The sequence below is a fragment of the Mandrillus leucophaeus genome, unplaced genomic scaffold (assembly GCF_000951045.1).
Source record: "Mandrillus leucophaeus isolate KB7577 unplaced genomic scaffold, Mleu.le_1.0 Scaffold713, whole genome shotgun sequence".
NCBI classification, from domain to species: domain Eukaryota; kingdom Metazoa; phylum Chordata; class Mammalia; order Primates; family Cercopithecidae; genus Mandrillus; species Mandrillus leucophaeus.
The window spans coordinates 366,207-394,206 of NW_012107731.1; the positions used below are offsets into that span (position 1 = coordinate 366,207).

Here is a 28,000-nt window from a genome sequence, read left to right on the forward strand (position 1 = left end):
GCTAAGCCACTGATGTTATCTGTAGGTTTTGTGTAGATGTTATTTATCAAGTTGAGGAAATGCATTTCTGTTCCTAGTTTGTTGAGAGGTTTTTATCATTAATGGGGATTGGATTTTGTCAAATGCTTTTCTGCATCTAGTGGTATGACTCTGTGATTTTTTTCCTTTTTAGCTTGTTGATGTAATGGATTACATTAATTGATTTTTAAATGTTGAACCAACATTACATATCTGGAATAAATCCCACTTGGTTGTGGTGTATCATTATTACTTATTTATTTATTTATTTATTTATTTTGAGATGGAATCTCGCTGTGTCACCCAGACTGGAGTGCAGTGGTGCGATCTCGGCTCACTGCAAGCTCCGCCTCCCGAGTTCACGCCATTCTCCTGCCTTAGCCTCCCCAGCAGCTGGGACTACAGGCGCCCACCACCATGCCCGGCTAATTTTTTGTATTTTTGGTAGAGACGGGGTTTCACTGTGTTAGCCAGGATGGTCTCGATCTCCTGACCTCGTGATCCATCTGCCTCGGCCTCCCAAAGTGCTGGGATTACAGGCGTGAGCCACCATGCCCGGCCTCATTATTTTTATACATTGTTGGATTCAATTTACTAATTGTTACGGGATGGATTGTGTCCCCCAAAAAGTTCATATGTTGAAGTCCTAACCTCCCATACCTCAGAATATGACTTTTTTTGAGATGGTGACTTTACAGAGGTAATCAAGTTAAAATGATATCATTAGGGTGAGCCCTAACCCAATGTGACTGGGTTATAAGGAGAAATTTGGACACAGGCATGCATATTGGGAAGCTGATGTGAAAAGACAGAGGGAGAAGATGTCTATCTGTAAGCCAAGGGGAAAGGACTGGATTAGATCCTTCCCTTACATCTTTCAGAAGAAATCGGTTCTGCTGACACCTTGATTCTGGTTGTCTGGACTTCAGAACTGTGAGGTAATAAATTTCTCTTGTTTAAGCTGCCCAGTTTCTGGTACTTTGTTATGGCAGCCCTACCTAACTAATACACCATTATATTGTTGAGGATATTTGCATCTATATTCATGAAAAATATTAGTCTGTACTTTTCGTTTCTAGTAATGTATTTTCTGGTTTTGGAATTAGGGTAATGCTGGCCTTATAGAATGAGTTAGGAAGTATTCTCTCTGCTTCTATTTTGAAGAGATGGTAGATAATTGCTATAATTGTGTTCTTAATTGTTTGGTGAAATTCACCAGTGAAACCATCTGGACCTAAACCTTTCTGTTTTAGAAGATTATTAATTTTGGATTTTGTTTCTCTAATAGATATGGACCACTCAGATGATCTGTTTCTCCTTGTATGAGTTTTGGTAGACTGTGTCTTTTGATGTATTGGTCCATGTCACCTAGATTATCAAATTTGCAGACATATAGTTATTTATAATATTGTTTCATTATCCTTTTTTTTTTTTTTTTTTTTTGAGACAGAGTCTCGCTCTGTCGCCCAGGCTGGAGTGCTATGGCCGGATCTCAGCTCACTGCAAGCTCCGCCTCCCAGGCTCCCGCCATTCTCCTGCCTCAGCCTCCCGAGTAGCTGGGACTACAGGCGCCCATCACCTCGCCCGGCTAGTTTTTTATTTTTTAGTAGAGACGGGGTTTCACCGTGTTAGCCAGGATGGTCTCGATCTCCTGACCTCGTGATCCGCCCGTCTCGGCCTCCCAAAGTGCTGGGATTACAGGCTTGAGCCACCGCGCCCGGCCCCTTCATTATCCTTTTAATGTACATGGGATCAGTAGTGATGACCCCTCTTTCATTTCTGATGTTATTTGTGTCTTCACTCGCTTTCTCAGGTAGCCTGGCTAGCATCTTACCAATTTCTTGATCTTTTCAAAGAGCCAGCTTTGGGTTTTGTTGATTTTCTCTATTGATTTCCTGTTATCAATTTCATTGATTTCTACTCTGTAATATTTCAGAAGTTTACTTTGGATTAAATTTGCTCTTGTATTTTTTAGTTTTCTAAAGTAGAAGCTTAGATTATTGACTTTAGATTTTTCTTTGTTCTAATATATGCATTCAGTGCTATAGATGTTCTTCTAAGCACTGCTTTTGCTATATCCTTCAAAATTTTTTTAAGGTGTGTTTTCTTTTACTTTGAAATGTTTTAAAAACATTTTTCTTGCAACTTGTTTGATCCATGTGTTATTTAGAACTGCGTTGTTACATTCACGTGTCAGGCTGGGCACACTGGCTCATGCCTGAGACCCTAGCATTTTGGGAGGCCAAAGCAGGGGGATCGTTTGAGGCCAGAAGTTTGAGACCAGCCTGGGAAACATAGTAAGAACTCTTCTCTACAAAAAGTTAAAAAATTACCTTGGCATGGTGATCCATGCCTGTAATCCCAGCTACTTGGGAGGTTGAGATTGGAGGATCACTTGAGTCCAGTAGGTTGAGGCTGCAGTGAGCCATGATCATATTAAAAAATATGTTCTTAGAGAACTGACCCCTCTATTTTTATATAATTCTTGTTGTTTTAGTCTGTTCAGGCTGCTATAACAAAAATACTATAGATTTAGTGTGTTAATTGTTTCTCACATTGCTGTAAGGAACTACTTGAGACTGGGTAGTTTATGAAGAAAAGAAGTTTAATTGACTCACAGATCCACAGACTGTACAAGAAGCATGGCTGGGAAGGACTCAGGAAATTTACAATCATGGCAGAAGATGAAGGGGAAGCAAGCACATCTTCACATGGCGGAATAGGAGAGAGAGCGAGCAAAAGGAGAAGAGCTACACACTTTTAAACAATGAGATCTTGTGAGAACTCACTGTCATGAGAACAGCAAGGGGGAAGTCTGTCCCCATGATCCAATTACTCTCACCAGGCCCTTCTTCCAACATTGGGGATTACAATTCGACATGATATTTGGGTGGGGACACAGAGCCAAACCATATCATTCCACCCTGGCCCGTCCCAAATCTTATGTCCTTCTCACATTTCAAAACACAATCATGCCTTTTTAACAGTTCCCCAGAGTCTTACTTCATTCTAGCATTAATTCAAAAGTTCAGGTCCAGAGTCTCATCTGAGATAAGACATATCTCGTGTACTTATGAGCCTGTAAAATAAAAAAAGCAAGTTAGTTGCTTCCAAGATACAATGGAGGTACAGGCATTGGGTAAATACTCCCATTCCAAAGGAGATATACTCACCAAAACTAAGAGGCTACAGTCTCCATGCAAGTTTGAAACCCAGCAGGGTAGTCATTAAATATTAAAGCTCCAATATAATCTCCTTTGACTCTATTTCTCACATCCAGGCCACAGTGATGCAAGGGGTGGATTCAGAAGACCTTGGGCATCTTTGCATTGTGGCTCTGCAGGGTACAGCCCCCTTGGCTGCTTTCACAGACTGGTGTAGAGTGCTTGCAGCTTTTGCAGGTGCACAGTGCAAGCTGTGGGTGGATCTACCATTCTAGGGTCTGGAGGATGGTGGCCTTCTTCTCACAGCTCCGCTAGGCAGTCCCCCAGTGGAGACTCTTTGTGAGGACTCCAATCCCACATTTCCCCTCCACACTACCCTAGTAGAGGTTCTTCATGAAGGCTCTGGCTCCGCAGCAGACTTTTGCCTGGACATCCAGGCATCTCCATACATCCTCTGAAATCTAGGTGGAGGCTGCTAGGCCTTATCTCTTGCCCTCTGAGCACCTGCAGGCTTAACACCATGTGGAAGCTGCCAAGGCTTGTAGCTTGCAGTCTCTGGAGCAGCATCCTGAGACATATCTGGGGTCCTTTTAGCCATGGATAGAGCTGGAGTGGCTGGGACACAGTAGTGTCCCCAGGTTGCACAGGGCAGCAGGGCCCTGGGCCCAGACCATAAAACCTTGATTCACTCCTGGGCCTCTGGACCTGTGATGGGAGGGGCTGCTGTGAAGGTCTCTGAAATGCCTTTGAGGTATTTTCTCCATTGTTTTGGCTATTAACATCTGGCTAGTCTTCACTTATGCAAATTGCTGCATCCAGTTTGAATTCCTCCCCTGAAAATGGGTTTTCTTTTCTACCACATGACCAGGCTGCAAGTTTTCTAAGCTTTTATGCTGTGCTTCCCTTTTAAATATAAGTTAGAGTTTCAGATTATCTTTCTGCTCACATATATGAGAATATGCTATTAGAGGCAGCCAGAGCACATCTTCAACATTTTGCTGCTTAGAAATTTCTTCCTCCAGATACCCTCAGTCATCACTCTCAAGTTCAGAGTTCCACAGATTCCTGGAGCAGGGGCACAATGCCGCTAGTCTCTTTGCTAAAGCGTAGTAAGAGTGACTTTTACTCCAGTTCCCAATATGTTCTTCATCTCCATCTGAGACCACCTCAGCCTGGACTTTATTGTCCATATCACTATCAACATTTTGGTCACCATTCAACAACTCTAGGAAGTTCCAAACTTTTATCTTCCTGTCTTCTTGTGAACCCTCCAAACGTTTCCACCCAAAGCCTATTACCCAGTTTCAAAGCTGCTTCCACATTTTCAGGTATCTTTTTAGCAATGTTCCTCTTTTCTGGTACCAATTTTCTGTATTAGTCTGTTCTTGCATTGCTATAAGGAACTACCTGAGACTGGGTAATTTATGAAGAAAAGAGGTTTAATTGACTCACAGCTCTGTAGGCTGTATGTACAGGAAGCATGGCTGGAGAAGCCTCAGGAAACTTACAATCATGGTGGAAGCAAAGGGGAAGTAGGCACATGTTCACATGGTGGAACAGGAAAGAGTGAAGGGGAAGTGCTACACACTTTTAAACAACCAGATTGTGTGAGAACTCACTATCATGAGAACAGCAAGGGGGAAGTCCACCCTTACGATCCAGTCACCTCCCACCAGGCTGTCCTCCAACACCGAGAATTACAATTCAACATGAGATTTGGGTGGGGACACAGAGTCAAACCATATCACTCAGTGAAACAATAGAATTTATTGCTCACAGTTCTGGAGGATGTGAAGTCCAAGATAAGATGCATGCAGATTTGGTATCTGGTGAGGTCCTACTTCCTGGCTCATAGACAGTGGTCTTTTTGCTGCCTCCTCACATGGCAGAAGGGGCAAACAGGCTCCTTTAAGCCTCTTTCATAAGAGCACTAATCCCAGTTGTGAGCAGAGAACTCTCATGAGCTCATCACCACCTAAATACTCCACCTGTTAATACTATTGCATTGGCAGGAGTTAGATTTCAACATATGAATTTTTGAGGGACACCAGCATTCGGACTATTCCACCTCTCTTCATTCCTGATAACTTTCCTTGCTCTGAAGTCTTTTATGTCTTGTATTAATATATGTACTTCAACTTCTTCTTTTTTTTTTTTTTTTTTAGAAACTGATGTTTATTTTCCATCAGCCATTTTTCCTTGTTGCTTAAGAGCCTGTGCAAGAACAGCTTAAGACCATTCAGTGGTTGCTCCTACCCATTCAGTGGCCTGAGCAGTGGGAGCTGCAGACCAGTCTTCCGTGGCAGGCTGAGCACTCCAGTCTTCAGTAGGGAACTGCTGAATAGGCACAGAGGGCACCTGCACACCTTCAGACCAGTCTGCAACCTCAGGCTGAGTAGCAGTGAACTCAGGAGCTGGAGCAGTCCATTCACCCTGAAATACCTCCTTGGTCACTGCCTTCTCAGCAGCAGCCTGCTCTTCTTTTTCAATCTCTTCAGGATCTCTGTAGAAGTAGAGATCAGGCATGACCTCCCACGGGTGTTCACGGGAAATGGTGCCACACATGTGCAGAACTTCCTGAGCCAGCATCCACCACATCAAACCCACTGAGTGAGCTCCCTTGTTATTGCATGGGATGGCAATGTCCACATAGCGCAGAGGAGAATCTCTCTTACACAGAGCAATGGTAGGTAGGTTAACATAAGATGCCTCCGTGAGAGGCTGGTGGTCAGCCCTGGGGTCAGTAACCACAAGAAGCCGTGGCTCCCGGAAGGCTGCCTGGATCTGGTTAGTGAAGGTTCCAGGAATGAAGTGGCCAGCAATTGGAGTGGCTCCAGTGGCAGCAGCAAATTTCAGCACAGCCCTCTGGCCAGTATTCCTGGAGGATATAACCTTGACATCAGCAGGGTTTTCAATGGCAATAATGGCATGAGCCGCCAGCAGAAGCTTCTCCCAGGTCCTCTTCAGATTTATTATGTAGAGGCCATCACTTTTCCTTTTATAGATGTACTGTTCCATCTGGAAGTCAAGATTGGTGCCACCTAAGTGGGTTCCTGCTGCAAGGAACTTAAGGACATCCTCCTCCTTCATTTGCAGGACTTCAGGGGATCCGGACATTGTGAAAGTTTCCTTTTAAGTTATGACAGGAATCCAGAACAACGCCGTATGGACCCCTCTGTAGGTAGCGCGGAAAGGCTCAATTCAGTTTTCTTTTGATTAGTGTAAGCATGGTATATCTTTCTCCATTCCTTTACTTTTTTTTTTTTTTTTTTCTATTGAGACAGTCTCTCTCTGTCACCCAGAGTGGAGTGCATTAGTGTGCTCTCAGCTCACTATAGTCTCCCATGCTCAGGCAATCCTCCCACCTCCTCAGTCTCCTGATTAGCTGGGACTACAGGCACCCACCACCATGCCTGGCTAATTTTTGTAGAGATGGATTTTGCCGTGTTTCCCAGGCTGGTCTCAAACTCCTGGGCTCAAATGATCCTCCTGCCTTGGCCTCTCAAAGTGCTGGGATTACAAGTGTGAGCCACCACAGCTGGCCATTCCTTTACTTTTTTTTTTGGATTAAAACAATAGAAATTTGTTCCTTCACCGTTCAGGAGCCCAGGAGTCTGAAATTCACGTGTTGGCAGGGTTGTCCTCTCTCTGGAGGCTTTAAGGGAGAATCCTTCCTTATTGCCTCCTCCAGTTTCTGGTAGCTGTCAGAATTCCTGGTGGCTGTATCCATCGCTCCAATCTCTGCCTCCATTTCACATGGCCTTCTCTGTGTGCCGTCTCCTCTCTGTCTGTTATAAGGACACTTATCATTGGATTTACAGCCCGCCTTGGCAGTCCTGGATGATTTCGTCTTAGATCCTTAACTTACTTACATCTGCAAAGACCCCTTTTCCAAATAGGGTCACATTCACAGGGTCCAGGTATTAGAAAAAAGACCTGTCTTTCAGGAGGCTGCTGTTCAACCCACTATAGGTGTTCAGCAACCTTTTCCACTTCTCTTTAAGTACTTTCATTCCACGCTTGGCTGAGTATAATCCTTATTCTGTTTCCTAAATACTGATAGTACTTCCTTGACTGATTTGTGAGCACTAACTCTGTTAGTCCTTTAGGGTAAAGAGCGTGCTTAGACATCTTTAATTCTATAACATTTGACACAGTGCCTGGCATATAGTAGATTCTCAGTGAATGTTTGTTAAATGGATGGTTGTAGGGAGGAATCATGCCTTGTTTATTTCATTTTCCCTTAAAATGCCTAACTCCATACTTTGAAAATAGTAGATACTCAAGAATCTTGAATTAAAGAAAGAATACTTTGAATATTCAGTTCTAGCTGTCTCCCAGGGGAATCTTTCTGAAACCTAGACCTCTGGTTGCCCTAGTACTCTGCTCATGCACCTGTTTTGACATTTACCACAGGGTGTCTTTTGTTATGTTATGTTGAGTTGGGTTCATGTTTGGATTTCTTCAACAAATTATAAACTCCCAAGAGTTTATAAGTTATAATTTACAATGTCTCATACATTCTACTTTTATTTTGCATAGGATGTTTTAGCACAGAATCTGGTACATAGTAGGCATTCAAAAAAGTGTTATTGAATTAAATCTGGCTTTAGTTGTTTGTATTTTTGCTGGTGTCTGACTCTGTGGTAGAGTGAACATCAAGATATCTGGCTGAAAGAAAACTTCCTGAGTCCATTTGGCTTTTTTTCTTTGAGCCCGGTGCTGTACCATCTTACTACAAGATCAGTATTCTTCAGATTCAGTTACTTTGGCAGGAAGTTCCCATTATTACTACCTGGTCTTCTAATCTGTCCCTGCCCAAATATAATGTGGTGTGCTTAGATTCGGGTATCTTGGCATCTTCCCCTAGCCTCTATGCCTTGACTACATTTTTGTTACTTTTCTCTTTTAGAGGGTGGGCCATAGGGGTGGAAGATTTTTTTCAGTTCCCTTTCTCTCCCCAAGCACACACGGTTAATAAGTCTGTGGCAGTATAGTATAATGGCGTATTAGTTCATTCTCACACTGCTATAAAGAAATAACCGAAGACTGGGTAGTTTATAAAGAAAAGAGGTTTAATTGACTCATAGTTCTGCAAACTGTGCAAGTAGTATGGCTGAAGACGCCTCAGGAAATTTTCAATCGTGGCAGGAGGTGAAGGGGAAGCAGGCTTATTTTCACATGGCTGGAGCAGGAGAGAGAGAGAGAGAGGGATATACTACACACTTTTAAACAACCAGATCTCATGAGAACTCACTATCATGAGAACAGCCAGGGGGAAATCTGCTCTCATGATCCAATCACCTCCCACCAGGCCCCTCCTTTAACACTGTGGATTACAATTCAACATAGGATTTGGGAAGGGACACAAATCCAAACCATATCAAATGGTTAAGAGTTTGGGTTCTTGCTTCTCACTGCCTGCCTTTACCTCACCACTTAACCACCCATGTGGTCTTCGATAAGTTAATTTACCTCTCTGAGACCCAGTTTCCACATATATGAAATGGGATTAACAATATCATCTATCTTAAATAGTTATTATGAGGATTAAATGAGATAACACATGTAGAGTATAGCACAGTGTTTATCATCTCTCTTTGTTCCCACTTTTGGCTTGGACATACTCCCTAGATTGGTGTTATTGGTGTCTGTGGATTGATTGGCCCAGCCCTGTTAGAGTTATTTGTCTGACAATGAAGTACTCTTTTCCTTTAAGTGCATACGTATGCATTTTAATTTGTCATTGAAAAACATTACAGAAATTGCACTCTTGACCATTTATCCCAGAGAAATGAAAACCTGTTTTCATGCGGAAACTTGTGCACTAATGTTCATAGCAGCTTTATTCATAATAGCCCAAAACTGGAAGCTACCCATATGTCCCTTCAGTGAGTAAATGGTTAGATGACTTGTGATATGTCCATACAGTTGCAATACTGCTAATCAATGAAAAGAGGTAAACTATTGATATATGCAAACACCTGGATGAATCTTAAGAGAATTATGCTGGGTGAATAAGGCCAATCTCAAAAGGTTATATACTGAATGGTTCTGTTTGTATAATATTCTTTAAAAATTAATTGTAGAGATGAAGAACAGATTAGTGTTTGCCAAGAGTTCGATGGAGAAGGGATGGGTGTGACTTTAAAGAAATAGCAGAAGGGAGTTTTGTGGTATGTATGTATGTATCATGATTGTGGTGATTGTTACACAAAGCTGTACATGTGATATAATTGCATATAGCCATACACACAATTTATAACTGTACATGGTATACATGTATAACTACATATATAACTGGTATAATCTGAGTAAGATCTGTGGATTGTACCAATATCATTTTCCTGGTTTGGATGGCTTACTATAGTTATTGTAAGATGTTAAATTTTGGGAGACTGGGCAAAAGGTCCTTAGGACCTTCCCATAAATTTTTTTTTTTACAATTTCCTATGAATCTATAATTATTTCATAATAAAAAATAAGGTTTAAAAATCTTAACATTAAGGATTACACCAAATCCTGTCATTCTACATTTAGGCTACCGTTTTTATTCCATTATGTTCTCACTCAGTCTTGGTATGCATACCGACATTGTTTAACATATTTATAATAGTTTTACTTAACTTTTAAATTTATTATTATGTTAAGTATTTTTATACAGTTCTTGAAAGATTTTTAACGGCACCAAATTTCAGATCTAATTAATTTTTTGGACACTTAATATGTGAAAGGCACCTATCTAGAAACCTTAGTATTATATATCTACTTAATAGTCAATTTTAATATAATGTTCTTAAATTTACCGAATCCTTTCCCCTATTATTGGACATATATGTGTTTCTAGTTTTCTCCTATTATTGGCAGAATCTCAGGGAATATTCTCATGTGTATAAATTTGATTTTCTGAGGATAAACTTCTAAGAGTAGTGATATTGGGTCAAAGGATACTGGTTCATACTTATATGTTCTTGACAGTTTTTCCATATTACTTTCTAAAAGTGATATAGCATTGCAATCAGCAATGTATAAGGATAGACTTCAGAGGATAAACTGCTAAGAATGGGGTATTGGGTCAAAGGATACTGGTTCATACTTACATGTTCTTGACAGTTTTTCCATATTGCTTTCTAAAAGTGATATAGCATTGCAATCAGCAATGTATAAGCATAGCAGTTTTACCACAACCATGCAGTATTTGATGTTTTGCAAATTTAATATGTATAAAATAGTAGCTCCATGTCATTTAAATTTAGCATTTCTGTCATTACTAGTGAAATTTAACTCATCACATTTTTATTTTCTCATATGTGAATTATCTGTTCATGTTCTTTGGCTCCTTCATCTGTTGAGCTTGTAATGCTTTTCTTATAAATGTAAATAAACTATTTATACTTTAGAAGAATAATAAGGAGAATATTTTTGATATTGATTGATTTGTTAATTGATTGAGATAGGGTCTTGCTGTCTCACTTAGGCTGGTGTGGAGTGGCATGTTGCAATCACAGCCTCAAACTCCTGAGTTCAAGTGATCCTTCTGACTCAGCCGCCCAAGTAACTGGGATTACAGGCATGCACCACCATGTCTGGCTAATTATTTTTATTGTTTTTTGTAGAGACGAGTTCTTGCTATATCACCCAGGATAGTGTTGAACTCCTGGGCTCAAGCAGTCCTCCCACTTTGGCTTCCCAAAGTACTGGGATTACAGGCTTGATCCACCATATCTGGTCTGTCTTGGATATTGAGGATCCCTAATTAGAGCACATTTATAGTTACAGTCATGCATCACTTTACCATGGGGATATGTTCTGAGAAGTGCTTCACTAGGCAATTTTGTCATTGCGTGAACAACATAGAGTGTACTTAAACCTACTACACACCTAGGCTATATGGTATATAGTCTATTGCTCCCACCACCATTGTATTTGTGGTACATCGTTGACTGAAATGTTGTTATGTGGTACTTGACTGTATAAGAGAAAGCATCAAGGCCTCAGTAGATAAATGAATATCCTGTTCTTAAATGTCTTCAGGGAAAAAGCTGATGCCATTTTTGTGTTATCCCTTTTAGCTATATGTAATTTGCCTACATAATTTGTCACACCGATAGACTTTGGGCTAATGACTTGTGGATGTCAACAAGAGAATATATGAAATGAAAAGATCATTAGGCTGGCGACTTTATGTTCACAGGCATCTTGCCTTTCCTTTTTCTGTGTGTATGTAAATGAAAATCATGACACCTAAGGGTATGGACATACATGTTAATAGCATGAGTTCTGAACCACTCATTCACCTCTGAGTTAAAGAGGCCAACATCATACAACACCGTTTAAATATCTAAGATTGTTTCTCATGTTTCTGAAAAGAAAAGGTGGTATTTTAGTTTGTTTTGTTCTATTTTTCTAACCTCAGGTATATTGCATTGAGTTCATCACGTACTCCTCAATTCTTGGTACTTATCATCATTAGTCCATGAAAAGCTACCTCTCATTTTTATTTAATTAGCCTGTTTTTTCCCCATTCCACTCCCCCATCACAGGCAAGCATTCTAATATGATTAATGTGATTTGAATTAGAATGTGTCTTTCAAAACATGATAGTTGTTTTATACACATGAATTTTTAGTTTATATAGTGATGCCTTCTGTATGTCATTCTCTTTGTTACTTTTTTCACTGTCATATTTATTTTGCTGTATATATGTCTAACCCATTGCTTCTAATAGCTGCATAATATCCCACCACATTTGACCTTCTGAATTGGCCTGTTATTACATTGCAATAAAGAAATACCTGAGACTGGATAATTTTTTTTAAATTATACTTTAAGTTCTGGGGTACATGTGGACAATGTGCAGGTTTGTTACATAGGTATACATGTGCCATGTTGGTTTGCTACACCCATCAACTCGTCCTTTACATTAGGTATTTTTCCTAATGCTATCCTTTCCCCTGCCCCCTACCCCATGACGGGCCCCCATGTGTGATGCTCCCTGCCCTGTGTCCAGGTGTTCACATTGTTCAATTCCCACCTGTGAGTGAGTACATGCAGTGTTTGGTTTTCTGTCCTTGTGATAGTTTGCTGAGAATGATGGTTTCCAGCTTCATCCATGTCCCTTCAAAGGACATGGACTCATCCTTTTTTTATGGCTACATAGTATTCCATGGTATATATGTGCCACATTTTCTTAATCCCATCTATCATTGATGGACATTTGGGTTGGTTCCAAGCTTTTGCTATTGTGAATAGTGCCGCAATAAACACACGTGTGCATGTGTCTTTATAGTAGCATGATTTATAATCCTTTGAGTATATAGCGAGTAATGGGATTGCTGGGTCAAATGGTATTTCTAGTTCTAGATCCTTAAGGAATTGCCACACTGTCTTCCACAATGGTTGAACTAGTTTACACTCCCATCAACAGTGTAAAGGCATTCCTATTTCTCCATATCCTCTCCAGCATCTGTGGTTTCATGACTTTTTAGTGATTGCCGTTCTAACTGGTGTGACATGGTATCTCATTGTGGTTTTGATTTGCATTTCTCTGATGACCAGTGATGATGAGCATTTTTTCATGTGTCTGTCGGCTGCATAAATATCTTCTTTTGAGAAATGTCTGTTCATTCCCCTTGCCCACTTTATGATGGGGTTGCTTGTTTTTTTCTTGTAAATTTCTTTAAGTTCTTTGTAGATTCTGGATATTAGCCCTTTGTCAGATGAGTAGATTGCAAAAATTTTCTCCCATTCTGTAGGTTGCCTATTCACTCTGATGGTAGTTTCTTTTGCCATGCAGAAGCTCTTTAGTTTAATCAGGTCCCATTTGTCTATTTTGGCTTTTGTTGCCATTGCTTTTGGTGTTTTAGTCATGAAGTCCTTGCCCCTGCCTATATCCTAAGTGGTATTGCCTAGGTTTTCTTCTAGGGTTTTTATGGTTTTAGGTCTAACATTTAAGTCTTTAATCCATCTTGAATTAATTTTTATATAAGGTGTAAGGAAGGGATCCTAGGTCTAACATTTAAGTCTTTAATCCATCTTGAATTAATTTTTATATAAGGTGTAAGGAAGGGATCCAGTTTCAGCTTTCTACATATCCTTAGGCATTTTTCCCAGCACCATTTATTAAATAGGGAATTCTTTCCCCATTGCTTGTTTTTGTTAGGTTTGTTAAAGATCAGATGGCTGTAGATGTGTGGTGTTATTTCTGAGGTCTCTGTTCTGTTTCTTTGGTCTATCTCTGTTTTGGTGTTAGTGCCATGCTGTTTTGGTTACTGTAGCCTTGTAGTATTGTTTGGAGTCTGGTAGCCTGATGCCTCCAGCTTTGTTCTTTCTGCCTCGGATTGTCTTGGCAATGTGGGCTCTGTTTTGTTTCGATATGAACTTTAAAGTAGTTTTTTCCAATTCTGTGAAGAAAGTCATTGGTATCTTGATGGGGATGGCATTGAATCTGTAAGTTACTTTGGGCAGTATGGCCATTTTCACTATATTGATTCTATGATTCTATCCGTGAGCATGGAATGTTCTTCCATTTGTTTGTATCCTGTTTTATTTCGTTGACCAGTGGTTTGTACTTGTCCTTGAAGAGGTCCTTTACATCCCTTGCCTGATTGCCCTAGCCAGAACTTCCAACACTATGTTGAATAGGAGTGGTGAGAGAGGGCATCCCTGTCTTGTGCCAGTTTTCAAATAGAATGCTTCCAGTTTTTGCCCATTAAGTATGATATTGGCTGTCGGTTTGTCATAAATAGCTCTTATTATTTTGAGATACAACCCATCAATACCTAGTTTATTGAGAGTTTTTAGCATGAAGGACTGTTGAATTTTGTTGAAGGCCTTTTCTGCATCTATTGAGATAATCATGTGATTTTTGTCTGTTTATATGATGGATTATGTTTATTGATTTGCCTATGTTGAACAAGCCTTGCATCCCAGGGATGAAGCTGAATTGATCATGATGGATAAACTTTTTGATGTGCTGCTGGATTCGGTTTTCCAGTATTTTATTGAGGATTTTTGCATCAATGTTCATCAGGGATATTGGTCTAAAATTTTCTTTTTTTGTCGTGTCTCTGCCAGGCTTTGGTATCAGGATGATGCTGGCCTCATAAAATGAGTTAGGGAGGATTCTCTCTTTTTCTATTGATTGAAATAGTTTCAGAATGAATGGTACCAGCTCCTCTTTGTACCTCTGGTAGAATTCGACTGTGAATCCGTCAGGTCCTCGACTTTTTTTTGGTTGGTAGGCTATTAATTATTGCCTCAGTTTCAGAGCCTGTTATTGGTCTATTCAGGGATTCAACTTCTTTCTGGTTTAGTCTTGGGAGGGTGTATGTGTCCAGGAATTTATCCATTTGTTCTATATTCTCTAGTTTATTTGCATAGAGGTGTTAATAGTATTCTCTGATGGTAGTTTGTAGTTCTGTGGGGTAGGTGGTGATATCCCCTTTATCATTTTTTATTGCGTCTATTTGATTCTTTTCTCTTTTTTTCTTTATTAGTCTTGCTAGCGGTCTATCAATTTTGTTGATCTTTTCAAAAAACCAACTCCTGGATTCATTGATTTTTTGGAGGGTTTTTTGTGTCTCTATCTCCTTCAATTCTGCTCTGATCTTAGTTATTTCTTGCCTTCTGCTAGCTTTTGAATGTGTTTGCTTTTGCTTCTCTAGTTCTTTTAATTGTGATGTTAGGGTGTCAATTTTAGATCTTTCCTGCTTTCTCTTGTGTGCATTTAGTGCTATAAATTTCCCTCTACACACTACTTTAAATGTGTCCCAGAGATTCTGGTATGTTTTATCTTTGTTCTCATTGTTTTCAAAGAACTTCTTTATTTCTGCCTTCATTTCATTATGTACCTAGTAGTCATTCAGGAGCAGGTTATTCAGTTTCCATGAAGTTGAGCGGTTTTGATTGAGTTTCTTAGTCCTGAGTTCTAGTTTGATTGCACTGTGGTCTGAGAGACAGTTTGTTATAATTTCTGTTCTTGTACATTTGCTGAGGAGTGCTTTACTTCCAATTATGTGGTCAATTTTGCGATCCTTTGGAGGAGAAGAGATGCTCTGGATTTTAGAATTTTCAGCTTTTCTGCTCTGGTTTCTCCCCATCTTTGTGGTTTTATCTACCTTTGGTCTTTGATGCTAGTTACCTACAGATGGGATTTTGGTGTGGACATCCTTTTTGTTGATGATGATGCTAATGCTATTCCTTTCTGTTTGTTAGTTTTCCTCAGCTGGAGGTCTGTTGGAGTTTGTTGGAGGTCCACTCCAGACCCTGTTTGCCTGCGTATCACCAGCGGAGTCTGCAGAACAGCAAATATTGCAGAACAGCAAATATTGCTGGCTGATCCTTCTTCTGTAAGCTTCATCCAGAGGGTCACCTACCTGTATGAGGTGTCATTTGGCCCCTACTGGGAGGTGTCTACCACTTAGGCTAAACAGGGTTCAGGAACCCACTTGAGGATGCAGTCTGTCCTTTCTCAGAGTTCAAACACTGTGCTTAGAGAACCATTATTCTCTTCAGAGCTGTCAGACAGGGATGTTTAAGTCTGCAGACGTTTCTGCTGCCTTTTGTTCAGCTTTGCTCTGTCCCCCGAGAGTTGGGCTCTAGAGAAGCAGCAGGCCTTGCAGAGTTGCAGTGGGCTCCACCACGTTTGGGCTTCCTGGCAGCTTTGTTTACCTACTCAAGTCTCAGCAATGGCGGACACCCCTCCCACTGCCAGGCTGCTGCCTTGCAGGTTGATCTCAGACTGCTGCACTAGAAGTCAGCAAGGCTCTGTGGGCATGGGACCCACTGAGCTAGGCATGGGATATAATCTCCTAGTGTGCCGTTTGCTTATACTGCTGGAAAAGTGCAGTATTTGGGCAGGAGTGTCGCGATTTTCCAGGTACAGTCTGTCATGGCTTCCCTTAGCTAGGAAATGGAAATCTCCCACCCCTTGCACTTCCTGGGTTAGGCGATGCCCCACCCTGCTTTGACTTGCCCTCCATGAGCTGCACCTACTGTCCAACCAGTCCCAATTAGATGAACCAGGTACCTCAGTTGGAAATGCAGAAATCACTGTCTTCTGCGTCGATCACGCTGGGAGCTGTAGACTGTAGCTGTTCCTAATCAGCCATCTTAGAACGGAAGAGACTGGGTAATTTTTAAAGAAAAGAGGTTTAATTGACTCACAGTTCTGCAGTCTGTAGAGAAACCATAACACAGGCATCCGCCTCTGGGTAGGCCTCAGACAGCTTACAATCATGGCATAAATTGTAGGTGAGGAGCAGGCATCTCACATGTTTGGAGCAGGATCAAAAGAGTGAGAGGTGCCACACACCTTTAAACAACCAGATCTCACTAGAATTCACTCATTATCATGAGGACAGCACCAAAGGATGGGGCTAAACCATTCATGAGGAATTCACCCCCATGATCCATTCACTTCCCACCAGGCCCCACCGCCAACATTGGGTATTATATTTCAACATGAGATTTGGGTGGGGACAAGTATCCAGACTATGTTACCTGACTATTCTCAAAGTGATGGACATATTCATCCTTACATGTCCTCTTGTAGACCTACATGAACATTTCTTTGGGCCCATTTTCAGGAATAGAATTGCTGAGTCGTAGGAAACATATATGTATATTTTTTTGATTAAGTAGTTCCAGATTGCCCTTCTGAATGACCCCACCTGTCTGTAACCCCCTGGTTATAGTGGATGAGGATTCCTATATGCCTTCAACCCTACCAGCACTTGGCATTTTCTTGCTTTCTAGTTTTTGCAAATCTTGTAGTCTTAAAGCAATATCTTATTTTAATTTAACTTTATTTTATTCCCAATGTTTTGAGCTTCTTTTCATGGTTGTATGCTTCTGGGATTGTCTCTTACGCAACTTGCCTGTTCTTATGCTTCATATATTTTTCTTTTGGGGCCTCTTTTTCTTATTGAGTTACAAAAGTCCCTTGTATATTCTAGATAATAATTCCTTGTTAGTTTTAGGAGTTGCACCTATTTTCTCCCATTCTGTTATTAATTTTTAAAAAGTCTTTCCCTGTTCATAGATCCAAGGTACTCTGCATTTTCCAATAACTTTATAGTTTTATGTAAAAGTTACATATAGATGCATCTAGAATCCAGTTTTGTATATGGTGTTAGGTAGGGATATGGCTTTATCTTACTGCGTGTACTAATACTGTTTCCCCAACACATCTAGTAAATACTCTTTTGTCTGTCAATTTGTAGTGCCATGTTTATGCTCTGTTAGACTCCCATTTTTCACATCAGTCTGATTTTGAGCTCTGGTCCTTTTCCATTGGTTTATTTTTCTGTTTTTGCAATAGTACTAGAGGTTTTTGTTGTTGTTGTTGGTGGTGGTGGTGGTTTTTTTTCCCCACAGCTTGGAGTATGTTTTAATACCTAGTAGAGCAAATCTTACCCTCTTTACTTTGTTTTAAGTTTGATTTAGCAATTTGTGGGGTTTTGTTCTTCTATGTAAATTTAGAATAAGTTTATTAGAAAATCCACTTTGAAATATGATTGAAATTGTATTGAATTTATAGATTAATTTGAGGGATAATTGCCATTTTTATTATATTAAGTTGTCCTATCCAAGAGCATAGACATTATTTCTTTAGATTGTATTCTATATCCTTCATTAGACTTTTAAAGTTTACTCTGTAAAGGTCTTGTATATGCTTGGTTAATTAAGCTAATTTCTAGATTCTATATAATTTTTGTTGCCATCATGAATGGTATTTTTATGTTTTCTAAGTGGTCATTGCTGGTGTAGGAAAATGTTATTGACTTTTGTAGGTTGATTTTATATTTGGTATCCTTGTTGAACTCTTTTATATTAGCTCTGAGAGTTTGGTTGATTCTTTTCTTTCATTTTTTTTTTTTTTCTGGTTGAATGATTACCTTCTCTGTAAGTGGTGCCAAATATAGAACTTCCCTTCTGATCCTTGCATTTCTTAATTCCACGCCCCCTTTCCTCATAGTATTTAGCCACGATATTTAAAACAGTAGCAGTGATAGAGTCAAGTTTGTCGTGTTCATGTTTTTAAATTAATGCAGTTAGTTTCTTCATTATTCATAACATTCTTTGTAGGTTTTTTGTATATAATTTTTACCAAGTTAAGGATGTTTACTTTTATTCCTTGTTCACTAAGGATTATCATTATAAACAGAATTAAGCTATATTAAATGCTGCTTTTTCTGTATCAATTGAGATAAAGCATATAATTTTTCTGTTTAGTCTTGCTGATATATTACATTGACATTTTCTGATGTTGAACTCCCCATGCTTTCTTGTGATAAACTGCACTTGATCAAAATGTATTTTAAAAAATATACTGTTGGATTCATTAAAATTATTTAGCATTTTTTGTGTCTATATTTCATAAGTGAAATAGCCCTAAACTTTCTTACTTTATAATTGTCTTTATTTGATTTTAGAATCAAGATTAAATTGCCCTCATAAAATGGACTGAGTAACTTTATTTTTTTTCCAGTGACCAGAGTCAATTGGATAAGGTAGTAATTAATTATATTTTGGAAGTTCGGTAGAATAAACCTATAACGTCATCTGGACCTGAGGGTTTTGTTAGGGAAAATCTTTGACTACCATTGCCATTTTATTTTTTTCTTGATATTTAAAAATATTTCTTGTAAGTTTTCCAATTTATTAGCATATTATTTTTCATAATACTCATAGTTTTAACTTTTTATGTTTTCCCTTTTTCATTCTGTATTTTATTTGCATCTTTTCTCTTTTTTAGCAACGATCTATCCTATTAACCTTTTGACATAATTAAATTCTGGTTTGTTAATCTTTTCTGTTCAGGCTGTGTGTGTGTATCTGTGGAGGAGGATTCTCTGGTTTTAAATTTCTGTCCTTTACCATCTTATTTCTCTGTAATTTTGCTATTTCCATTACATTGACTGTTTAACTAGTATGTCGTTAACCTTTCTCATTTCATGATAAACTTACTGCTGTACATTTACTACTTAGTTCTTGTTTAACTCCGTCCTACAAATTTTTATTTGTGTTTTTATTATCATTCACTTTTAAATCTTTTTTAGTTTCCTTTCTTTTTTCTTTTTAACTCAAGGTTAATTTAATAATAAGCTATTGTGTTTTCAAACATTTGTTAAATTTTGGCTATTATTTTGTTGTTAATTTCCAGTGCTATTGCATTGTGGTTGGAGAGCCTAAACTGTATGATATTCAATGTTTGGAATTTATTGATGTTTCATTTACGGCTGTAATCATGGTCTCTTTTTGGAATTTTTTTTTTGTTGTTGTCTTGAATGTTCGATTTGTTGGATATAGAGTCCTACTCTGTATATAATAGCTTGAGTTTCTTAGTTGTAATGTGCAAGTGTTCTGTATCTTCATTTGATTTTTTTTTTTTTTTTTTGGTCTGCTTGACCTATCAGTTCCTAAGAAGAGTATTAAAGTATCCATATGCACTTGTTCCTTTTCTCTTTGCAGTTCTGCTAGTTGCTTGATATACTTTGAGACTGTATTATACAATATGTTTATATTTATGATGGCTATATCTTCTTGTCCTATTGATTTTTGTCATGTAAATTCTATTTAGTCAGATATTGAGACTGCTACCTCAGCTTTATTTTAGTTTATATTTGCCTGGCATATCTTATTATTTTCAGTTTGTCTGTGACTCTAAAGTATATCTCTTCTAGTATGAATATTGTTGAATCTTTTGTTTTAGTCTGTGTCTTTCTTTTAATTGGTAAGTTTAATTCATGTACATTTATTGCAATTACTTTTATATTGGGATTTAATTCTGGCATTTCTTTTTATGTGTTTTATTTATGGTACTCCTTTTTTTTTTGTTTTGTTTTGTTTTTCTCCTTTTCTGTTTTATTCTATTCTTGCCCTGTAATGTAAGATCTATCTTCATGTTATTTACCCTTACTGATTTTTTTACACATACAATAGCTGTACCTTCTTCCAACAAGATAAGTACCTCAGCAAGCTCTCAGGTTCTATATAGTTTCCAGTTATACATACCTCATCTTGTAAACTTTGTCTAGAATTTTTATCTTTTCTAGAATACACGTTTTCCTCTCACTTTCATAGTTTTTCCAGTGCTGATTTCAGAAAAGGTAATACGGATCATACTAGTTTGCCACCTTGGTAGGAACTGGAAAAACTCAAGTTTTGTAGCAAATTAACAGCATTTATCTTGCTTTGAATGGCCCCACTTCAATCACAGGTGGTGAGTTGGTAACTTAATCAGTGTTTTTTACTCCAATAACAGGTAGAAAATGTGAAATTGGTGGATCGTTATGTGAGTAAGAAACCAGCTAATGGGATTCTTTATCTTACTGCAACCCACCTGATCTATGTGGAGGCTTCTGGTGCAGCCCGGAAAGAAACATGGGTATGTTCATGAGAAGAAGTATCAAAGGGTCTTAAAGAGTTGTGCATACATGCTGTCTATATGGTAGTTTCTTGAAATTTCAAATATAATTTTTAAATTGCTGTAAAACCTTTTCTTCAAAGGACCTATTGTAATAATCTTTTTGTGGTCTGAATTGTATTACTCCTCTTTTTTCAAGTTATTGACTCTGGTCATCGTAGTCATTTTATTCTACATTGTAATATTCCTGGGGATTAGCTAAATTATTTTTAGGTAGAATAGTTTCTGCTAACTTCCTGAACTATGTTTGTAAGCATCTTGAAGTAATTTAAAGCCTGCTATCCATAAAATGTAGTTCAAGAACCAGCAGTATCTGTAGCATATGGGAACTTGATAAAAATGCAGAATCTTAAGCATAAGATTTTGAATTTATAAAAAGGGCTCAGTTTATGCTGATGCTAAGGCCTTATTGACTTTACCTTGGGCAGCACTAATTTAGACCATCTCTCTGTCCTAAGACAGGATTTTACCTAGGTATATATATATATGTGTGTGTGTGTGTGTGTGTGTTTGTGTGTGTGTGTGTGTGTGCGCGCGCATGCACAGGCATGTGTATGTGTTTATTTTTACACCTGTAAGTAATGTTTTCTAATTACTTCAGCACCCCAACATTACTTTATGCCTTACCCATCCTAAAGATCATAATTTAATCTTAATCATTAGATTTATGCTTAGACCTCTTCATTTATAAGAAGTACAACATGCTTCTTTTATACAGCATAGCTTAGTGATTAAAGCTTTAGAGCCAGTCTGCTCAGGTTAAAATCCCGGCTTCAACATTTACTACTTTTGTAACCTTGGGCGAGTTGTTTAACTTTTCTGTGTCTCGCTTCCTTCATCTGTAAAATAGAGATAAAATAATACCTTGAATATTTTTAAAGAGTTTTAAAAAGTCAAGATACAAGAATTATAAAGTGAATGTTTATAAGTGCTTATAACAATGCCTGAAACATGGTAAATACTATCATAAAAGTATAAAATAAATTGAATTGAGTATGTATATGAAAAAAGTATCTTAATACCTCCTTTTAAAACTGAACTTTCCCCGTATGTATCTTGCTTTTTGTCCTGTGATGATAAGAATGTCAAAAGAGGAGTGAGAGCTGGGCTAGACTAAGCTCTGATGCTAACTGGCTGCGTAACCTTAGGCAAGTGATTCTTACTCTCCGGGCTTGTTTCTTCATCTGTAAAATGAGGTGGTTAGATTATATAATTAGTAAGGATTCTTGCAGTTCTAACAGTTTAGGAACCAGTTCTTTAGTACTGTGCCATGAGCCTATCTCCTATCTACCTGCATTTATAGACAGTACAGATGTCTCCAGATTTGTTCCTTTTGGGTATGATTTCAAATCCAGGGGACTGTATCTGGAATGGAGGACTTATACTATTTCTGATGTCAAAGGAGGCTTATTTACCCAATTAGGGAAGTTCTTCCCAGACTTAGTCTGCCTACCTTCCCCCGACCCTTTCCAGTTTCACCACAATTGTTTGCCTGGGCCCTGATCTCGATTATCAGTATTGTACTACCAAAACACACATCTCTCATGTTGACTAGAAGATCTTTTATTTTCTTGAGGTTGAATATATTAATTCATATTACATTTTGTAATACCTCCAGTACTGCCATGGCAGGACTTGAGTGTGACAAAACAGTTAAGATAAAAATTAATCATACCTGTGATCCCAGCAGTTTGGGAGGCTAAGGAAGAAGGATCGCTTGAGGCCAGGAGATTGAGATCAGCTTGGGCAACAAAGCAATACCTAGTCTCTACAAAAGTTAAAAAATTAGCCAGGCATGGTAGCACACAACTGTATTCCTAACTTACTTAGGAGGATGAGGCAAGATGATCTCCTTTGAGCCCAGGAGGTTGAGGTTGCAATGAGTCATGATTAAGCCACTGCACTCTAGCCTAGGCAACAGAGCAAGACCCTGCCTTAAAAAAATAGAAAATTTATCCTAGGAATATCTGAATCATTTCCACACTTGCTCCATTCTTAGATGGTGGATATGATTGAAAGAGTTCATTGAAGAGATGACTTTTCCAAATAAATTAGGGACTGGGACATTGAGGTGGTGGGAGAGCAGAAAAGGCACTATTGATTGCAAGACCATTCCAGGCACAGGACAGGGAGTCTAGATAATGGAAAGAGCACATCCAGGCTCCATAGTTGCAGAAACATCAGATAGGGATAGGAGGAGAACATCAAAGATCAAAATGCAAAACCATGATTCTATGGCTTTTTGAATCAATTAAGAGAGAATTAATATTATTTGGACACATTTTGTTTCATCAGTTCCCTTTCTGTGCATTTCTTTGCTGGCATCAGCATGAACAGAAGTAATCATCCTACATTCTTTGCTTTACTGTCACTAGAGTTTAAAATGTAGAGGAATAGTTCCTCCCTAACATTTCTAGTTAAATCCTTATTCCAGAACTAGAGTTTTTAGAATTCCCAGAGAAGAATCTTGGCCTTATATGGACTGCTATGGTTCAAATTCTGTTTGTGCCACTTCTTGGCTATATGATATCTGAAGAGGAATTCACTTCTCAGAGCTTTGTTTTTTTTCATTCCTGAAATAGGATGATTACATGTCAAATGGCTCTTCTTAAATAGCTAATGGTCATGGACTACTTTGTTTATAATAAAGCACAATACCAACTATTAATAACTATCTTAATTAGTAATTTGATATAAGAAAAGAAATTCTTATTTTCCTCTGTAACAATTATTCTGTGATTGTGAACTCTCTCACAGCATGCTAAAAGTCATCTATTCTGAGCCGATCCACCAAAATGTCCCACAACTTGGTAATCTTGTATCCTTAAGGAGAGAGAAGTTTTCTAATACTGCAGTCTGCTTCTTGTTGCTTTACCACTATTATGCTTTAGTTCTATTTGAGAGAACCCCAGTTGTGTCTTACAAAGAGTGGTTGTAGGCTATAGATGTAGCCTACAGATCTGGTCATGCTGTTACCATTACGGAGAGTCAGGAATATTGATAGTGATAGAGATATTGCACATCTGTATGTATACGCTGCTTCTTTTATGTTTTTCAGATTGCACTCCATCACATTGCCACCGTGGAGAAGTTACCCATCACTAGCCTGGGCTGTCCCCTGACCCTCCGCTGCAAGAATTTCCGGGTGGCCCACTTTGTTTTAGACTCTGACCTTGTGTGCCATGAGGTTTATATTTCACTGCTCAAGCTTTCTCAGCCAGGTGGTTGTGATAGTATTTTTATCTAAAACCATTTTAATGTTTTTCCAAAATGGCATAATGGAAAGATCAGGGCTATGGAGTCAGAGGAGTGTTTGGATCTGGACTCTACCCCTTATTAGCTCCATTATATTTGGACAAATTATATAACCTCTGAACTCATTTTCTTTACCTGTAAAAGTAAGGAGAGTAAAAGCTCTCCAATGGGGGTTGTTTTGAGCCTTGAATACCTTCATGTATTAGTATGTAGTAAATGTTTAGTAGATATTTTCTTCTCTCTCCCTCCCTCCTTTTAAGTATCAACTTGTGAATGTTTCCTCAGTTCAGGAAGGAAGACTGCTGTGGAACAAAATTTGTTTCCTGTTGTCCTGCAGACTTTTTGTTTGGCCCACGATATCCACCCCTACTTTTAATTCCATCTAGAAGACTAAGGCAGTTCATCAAAGTCCTCATTAATGTAGGACTTAATGCTTCCTCCAGCTTCATCCTTTCATTCCCCATCCTCCACCCCTGGCAATTAACCGTCAGCTTCCTCTGATTTTAGTCTTTGATTTTAATCATGCTCTTACATTTTCTCCCCCATTTTTCCCCTATTCCCCCAAAATAATTCCTCAATATTTGCTGATTTTTATGGATAAAGTTACCTGCTGGATGACCCAGCATTTTACAAGTCTCTGATAGGCTCCATTCATCTCTGGAGAAGTTGTTGCCACATAAATTGGTCAAATGAGTTATTTGATTGGATGCTGTATCTTGTGAAGGGAGGAAGCAGGACTGACAGAGAAAAGAGAGGAAGTGGCCATTTATAAGTCAGAAGTTGCTGTTGGCCTGACAAGTAGAATGCAAAAACATTGTTGAAGATGTGTGCAACATGTTACAATAAGCAGTACTGTTAGGACATGGGAGCCCAGTTAAAAACTTTTGGTAAGGACTCTTTTCCTAACATGTGAAACCCTGAAGCCTCAGTTCAGTCAATTATCCAGCATTCTTTTTTTTATAGGAAGCCAGGCAGAAAGATCCCACTTTGTATTGATACCACAAAAAATTAAAACATTTTTTAAAAGAACCCAAACAGTATTCCAGTTTTTATTCCTTACATAAAGGCAAACTTACACACATCACAGTCTTTTTCTGGGACTGTTTGATAAACATTCCCTTTGGGAAAAGGAAATCTAGCGTTTATTTGCATTGTTTGGTGATTTTTAGGTTTCATTCATCATTTTGTTTTCCATGCCTATCTCTCTTCTCCAGCATTACCTGAAGATCTTTATGCTTTTTCTTATAATCCCAAATCCTCAAAAGAGATGAGGGAAAGTGGATGGAAACTGATTGAAGCAATATCAGACTTTGGGCGTATGGGAATACCCAACAGATACTGGACCATAACAGATGCCAACAGAAACTATGAGGTAATTTTGTCCTTGTTGTTTGCCTTTTGGTGCATTCAATTAAAATGGCAGAATATCAGGAAACAAGATTTTGAAAAAAGAGAGAAATGATTCATAATCCTTCTCTCCTTTCCATTCAACATTCAGCCATTCAACAAACATTTATTGAGTACCTACTGTGCAATAGGGACTGAGTAAGAGATCTCATGGCCTAAAGCATAGGGTGCTATGTGAGCATAGGTGCAGGGCATGAAAATCAACCTAGGAAGCCAGAAACAGCCTGATGCTTTGCGGAGTAGCCTTGTGAAGGCTAATTTACTTTTAACATTTTTAATTTTTAATTATTATGGATATATAATAGTTGTACATATTTATAGGGTACATGTGATGTTTTTATATAGGCATACAATATGTAATGATCAGATCAGGGTAACTGGGGTATCCATCACCACAAGCATTTATCATTTATTTGTGTTAGGAACATTCCAATTCCATTTTCAGTTATTTTATTATTGTTATCTGTAGTTGTCCTGTTTTGCTGCTGAATACTAGATCTTATTCCTTCTATCTAACTGTATTTTTGTACCCATTGAGGATCCTCTTTTTATCACCCCACTCCACTACCCTTACCAACCTTTGGTAACCATCATCTATCCATGAGTTCATTTTTATTTTTTTGCTCGTACAATATGTGAGTGAGGTTATGCAATATTTGTCTTTCTATGCTTTGTTAATTTCACTTAATATAATGTCCCCCAGTTCCATCCATGTTGTTACAAATGACAGGATTACATTTTTTTGTGGCTGAGTAATATTCCATTGTGCATATATACCACAGTTTTCTTTTCTTTCTTTTTGAGACAAGGCCTCACTCTGTTGCCCAGGGTAGAGTGTAGTGGCATGATCATAGCTCACTGTAGCCTCAATCTCTGGGCTCAAGTAGTCCTTGCATCTCACCCTCCCATGTAGCCAGGGCCACAAGCATCCACCCCCATGCCTGGCGAATTTGTTTCATTTTTTGTAGAGATGGGGGTTTTGAACTTTTGGGCTCAAGCGATCCTCCCTCCTTGGCCTGTCAAAGTGCTGAGATTATAGGTGTGAACCACCACGCCTGGCCAGTAGTGGCTATATGATTTACCTTCCTACCAATTGTGTATGAAGATTTCATTTTCTCCATATCCTCACCAGTATCCATTATTGCCTTTTTGATAAAAGCCATTTTAACAGGTGAAATGATAACTTATTGTAGTTTTGGTTTTCATCTTTATGATTATTATTGATGTTGAATGTTTTTTCATATACTTGTTGGTCATTTGTATGTCCTCTTTTGAGAAATGTCTATTCAGATACTTTCTCCATATTTAATTGGATTATTTGTTTTCATTCTTTTGAGTTGCTTGGGCTCCTTATATTTTCTGGTTATTAATCCCTTGTCAGATGGGTAATCTGCAAATATTTTCTCCTATTCTGTGGGTTATCTTTTCACTTTGTTGGTTGTTTCCTTTGCCATGGAGATTTCTAGCTCAGTGTTATCCCACTTGTCCATTTTTGCTTTGGTTGGTTGCATATGCTTTTGAGGTCTTACTCGAGAAGTCTTTGCCCAGACCAATATCCTGAAGTGTTTCTCTGCGTATGGATGTCCAGTTTTCCCAGAACCATTTATTGAAGAGACTCCTTTCCCCCAAATATGTGTTCTTGGTGCCTTTGTTGAAAATGAGTGAACTGTAAATGTGTGGATTATTTCTGAGTTTCTCTCCTAATGTATACAGGGGGAGAAGGAAGGAGGTCAGGAAGTGAAACCATATCATAAAGGGCTTCATGGCCAAATTAAGGAATTGGAACTTTATCATGAAGACAGTTGTGAGTCACAAGAGTATTTACGCTTAAAAGGAACATATGTATATTTGTGTTTTAGAAAGATAACTGTTATTAGTGTGGAGAATTTGTTTGCTGGAGCTAAGAATGCAGGAGAATGATATGTGAAGTTATGAGAACCTGAACTAAGGCAATGGCTGCAGATGGAGAGAAGGAGATGGTTTTGGTTTTGAAAGATATTTAGGTGGTAGAATTGAAAGCAACTGGTGACAGATCAAATGTGACTAGAAAAGTGGAGGAATTTAATATGCATCCCAGCTTTCCTGGTTTCTGGCTTTGATGACCAATGAGTAGTGGTGCTGTTAACAAAGATAAGGACCACAAGAAGAGGGGCAGATGGTATCTTCAATTTTACACTTGATTTCAAGGTGATTAAACAGATATCAAGTATTTGATTTCAAATATTTGGGTCTGGATCTCAAGAAAGAGCTCTGGGCCAAATATGGACATCTGGGAATGTGTTGGAGGTCCCAAAGGCCGTTCCTCAGGTTTTGTGATTTACTAGGAAAATTCACAGGACTCGGCGTATAGTCATACTTATGACTGTGATTTATTACAGTGAAAGGATACAAAGCAAAAATCGGCAAAGGGAAAAGGTTCAGGGGAGAAAGTCAACAAAACTGGAACAAGTTTCCAGAGTCCTCTCTCAGCAGGGTGACATAGGACACACTGAATTCCTCCAGCAGAAATTGTGACAACACTTATGAAATGTTATCTACCAGGATGCTCATTAGAGGCAAAGTGCTCAGGGCTTCTATTGGGACCTGCCCACGTAGGCAAGTTCTGCCTAGTGTATGCCAGAAGTCCAGATGTCCAGAAGGAAAGCAGGTATTCAGAATAAGCCACATTGTACAAACGGTTTTAAACACAATGCAAGTAGGCCTTTCTAAGGGTAGTCTGATGGTT

The 28,000-nt window shown here is 38.6% G+C and overlaps 2 protein-coding genes across 2 annotated transcripts in view; one reads left to right on the forward strand and one right to left on the reverse strand.

The window, feature by feature from the left end:
- The window catches only part of MTMR8 (myotubularin related protein 8), a 106,528-nt gene that overhangs the window by 12,534 nt on the left and 65,994 nt on the right, over positions 1 to 28,000 (forward strand). Inside the window, exons 2-4 of the mRNA XM_011965031.1 lie at positions 20,452 to 20,574; positions 23,672 to 23,834; positions 25,083 to 25,240. Of these exons, the coding sequence (XP_011820421.1) occupies positions 20,452 to 20,574; positions 23,672 to 23,834; positions 25,083 to 25,240 (444 nt within the window). The remainder of the gene's footprint in view (positions 1 to 20,451; positions 20,575 to 23,671; positions 23,835 to 25,082; positions 25,241 to 28,000) is intronic.
- On the reverse strand, positions 5,328 to 6,372 carry LOC105528325 (40S ribosomal protein SA-like). Its single transcript, XM_011965030.1, has one exon. It carries the CDS (start codon positions 6,297 to 6,299, stop codon positions 5,412 to 5,414), a length of 888 nt encoding a protein of 295 aa, XP_011820420.1. The 5' UTR covers positions 6,300 to 6,372; the 3' UTR covers positions 5,328 to 5,411.